The sequence below is a fragment of the Galeopterus variegatus genome, unplaced genomic scaffold, assembly GCF_000696425.1.
Source record: "Galeopterus variegatus unplaced genomic scaffold, G_variegatus-3.0.2 Scaffold3202, whole genome shotgun sequence".
Classification (NCBI taxonomy): domain Eukaryota; kingdom Metazoa; phylum Chordata; class Mammalia; order Dermoptera; family Cynocephalidae; genus Galeopterus; species Galeopterus variegatus.
This window is the reverse complement of record NW_007729313.1, coordinates 220,003-221,638: the sequence shown is the minus strand read 5'-3', so window position 1 is coordinate 221,638 and position 1,636 is coordinate 220,003. Positions and strand designations below refer to the sequence as shown.

General features: G+C 37.2%; 1 protein-coding gene across 1 annotated transcript in view; it reads right to left on the bottom strand.

Annotated features, from left to right (window-relative positions):
- Positions 1-1,636, bottom strand: part of LOC103600048 (leucine-rich repeat-containing protein 16A) — a 194,580-nt gene that overhangs the window by 18,913 nt on the left and 174,031 nt on the right. The window contains exon 11 of the mRNA XM_008584277.1: positions 688-782. Coding sequence (XP_008582499.1) covers positions 688-782 — 95 coding nt within the window. The remainder of the gene's footprint in view (positions 1-687; positions 783-1,636) is intronic.

The window sequence follows — 1,636 nt, the reverse complement described above, 5'->3', positions numbered from 1 at the left end:
TGGGTAGGCCCAACCCAATCAAGTGAGCTGTTTAAAAGAAACTAAAGCATCTGAGAGATGTGTTCCAGCTGGCCTAGAACACAAAGCAAACTGCCATGTTGTGAGAGGAGGGGGCCACATCACAAGCACCCTTCTAGGAACACAGCCTCTATGAGCTGGGAGTGGTCCCCACAGCAGCCAGTAAGAAATTGGGGTCCTCAGTCCTACAGCCCTAAGGAAATTAATTGCACCAACAACTGGTGAACTTGAGGTGGACTCCAAGTCACAGATGAGATCACAGCTCCTGTTGATAACTTGACTTCAGCCCTGTGAGAGAGACCCTGAGTAGAGAACCTGGCTAATCTGTACCCAGACTCCTGACCCAAGGACACTGTGAGACAATAAGTGGGTGTCATTTTAAACTGCCAAGTATGTTGTAATTTGTTACACAGCAATAGATAAAAATTTTTTTTAAAATAATATCCTCCTTTCCTTTATATCACTTCAAAAAAAAGAAAAGAAAGCAGATAATAAAATGTTAGCATGACTATTTTCACAAAAGGGTAGAAAGAACCAGAAGGCAGCAAGAGCATCAACAGCATTTGTAACCTAATTACAACTTGATACTACTCTTCGGGCAAGGCTAAATTAACACTTTCTAATCCTCTTACAATTCTGGCATCACTGGTAATGTGAATGCTGCAATACCTCTGTCTTCCAGTGGGTTGCCAGCAAGGTTAATCGTGTGGAGTCCTGAGTGGGGATTATGCGCTAGAGCACTGGCCAGTTTTTGTGCAAAATCTCTGCAAGTAAACACAACAANATCATATACTTAAGACCCATTAACACCTCATTAGAGAATTCCTAAAGCCACAGCCAGAATATGGTTCATTTTGATTGGCCAAACGCAAAAAGAAAGTAGATAATGCCCCTTTAAATACACATTGCTGTATGCTATTAATAGCACTACTTGGGCTCTCCATAATTAAAAATATATACATATATACCAGATTGAACCTGCTTCTCATGAAAATTACCCTAAGCTATTTGCTATATCTTAGTTCTCATTTCATGCAATACTCATGAATGCAAAATGATTACTCTAATTATTGAGTTTAAAGGTTACGATTGCTAGCACTATATTTTAACAAAAATCAAAATTACTATTTTAGTTAAGTTTAACTTGAAAGAACATTCTAAGTGCCATGATTATGAAACTGTAGATCCTCTTCACTTAGCAGCAGTAAAGTCTTTATTCTAATAGATTGTAACTCTTAAACTCTCAACAGTAAGGCCAGGATAGTGACTACCAAACCAAGAACAGAATGAAGACTATGTAAGTGTTAACTTGAAAATGGGGAGAAATTACTAAAACTGATCAAAGCCGTAAAATCATATAAAATGTGTTAGTAATATGACTATCAGTAATGATAATAATAAAAGCCACACATGGCATCTACTATGTTAAAGGCACTTTTGTAAGTACTTTACATACATTAATTCATTTATCCTCACAACTCTAATTTTAAAGTAGACACTATTATTATCCCCATTTTAAAGGTGAAGACACTGAGGCATGCAGAGTTTAAACTTGACTAAGGCCATGAGGCACCTGGCTCAGGGGTCCACACTTTTTTTTTTTTTTTTTTTTTTTTTT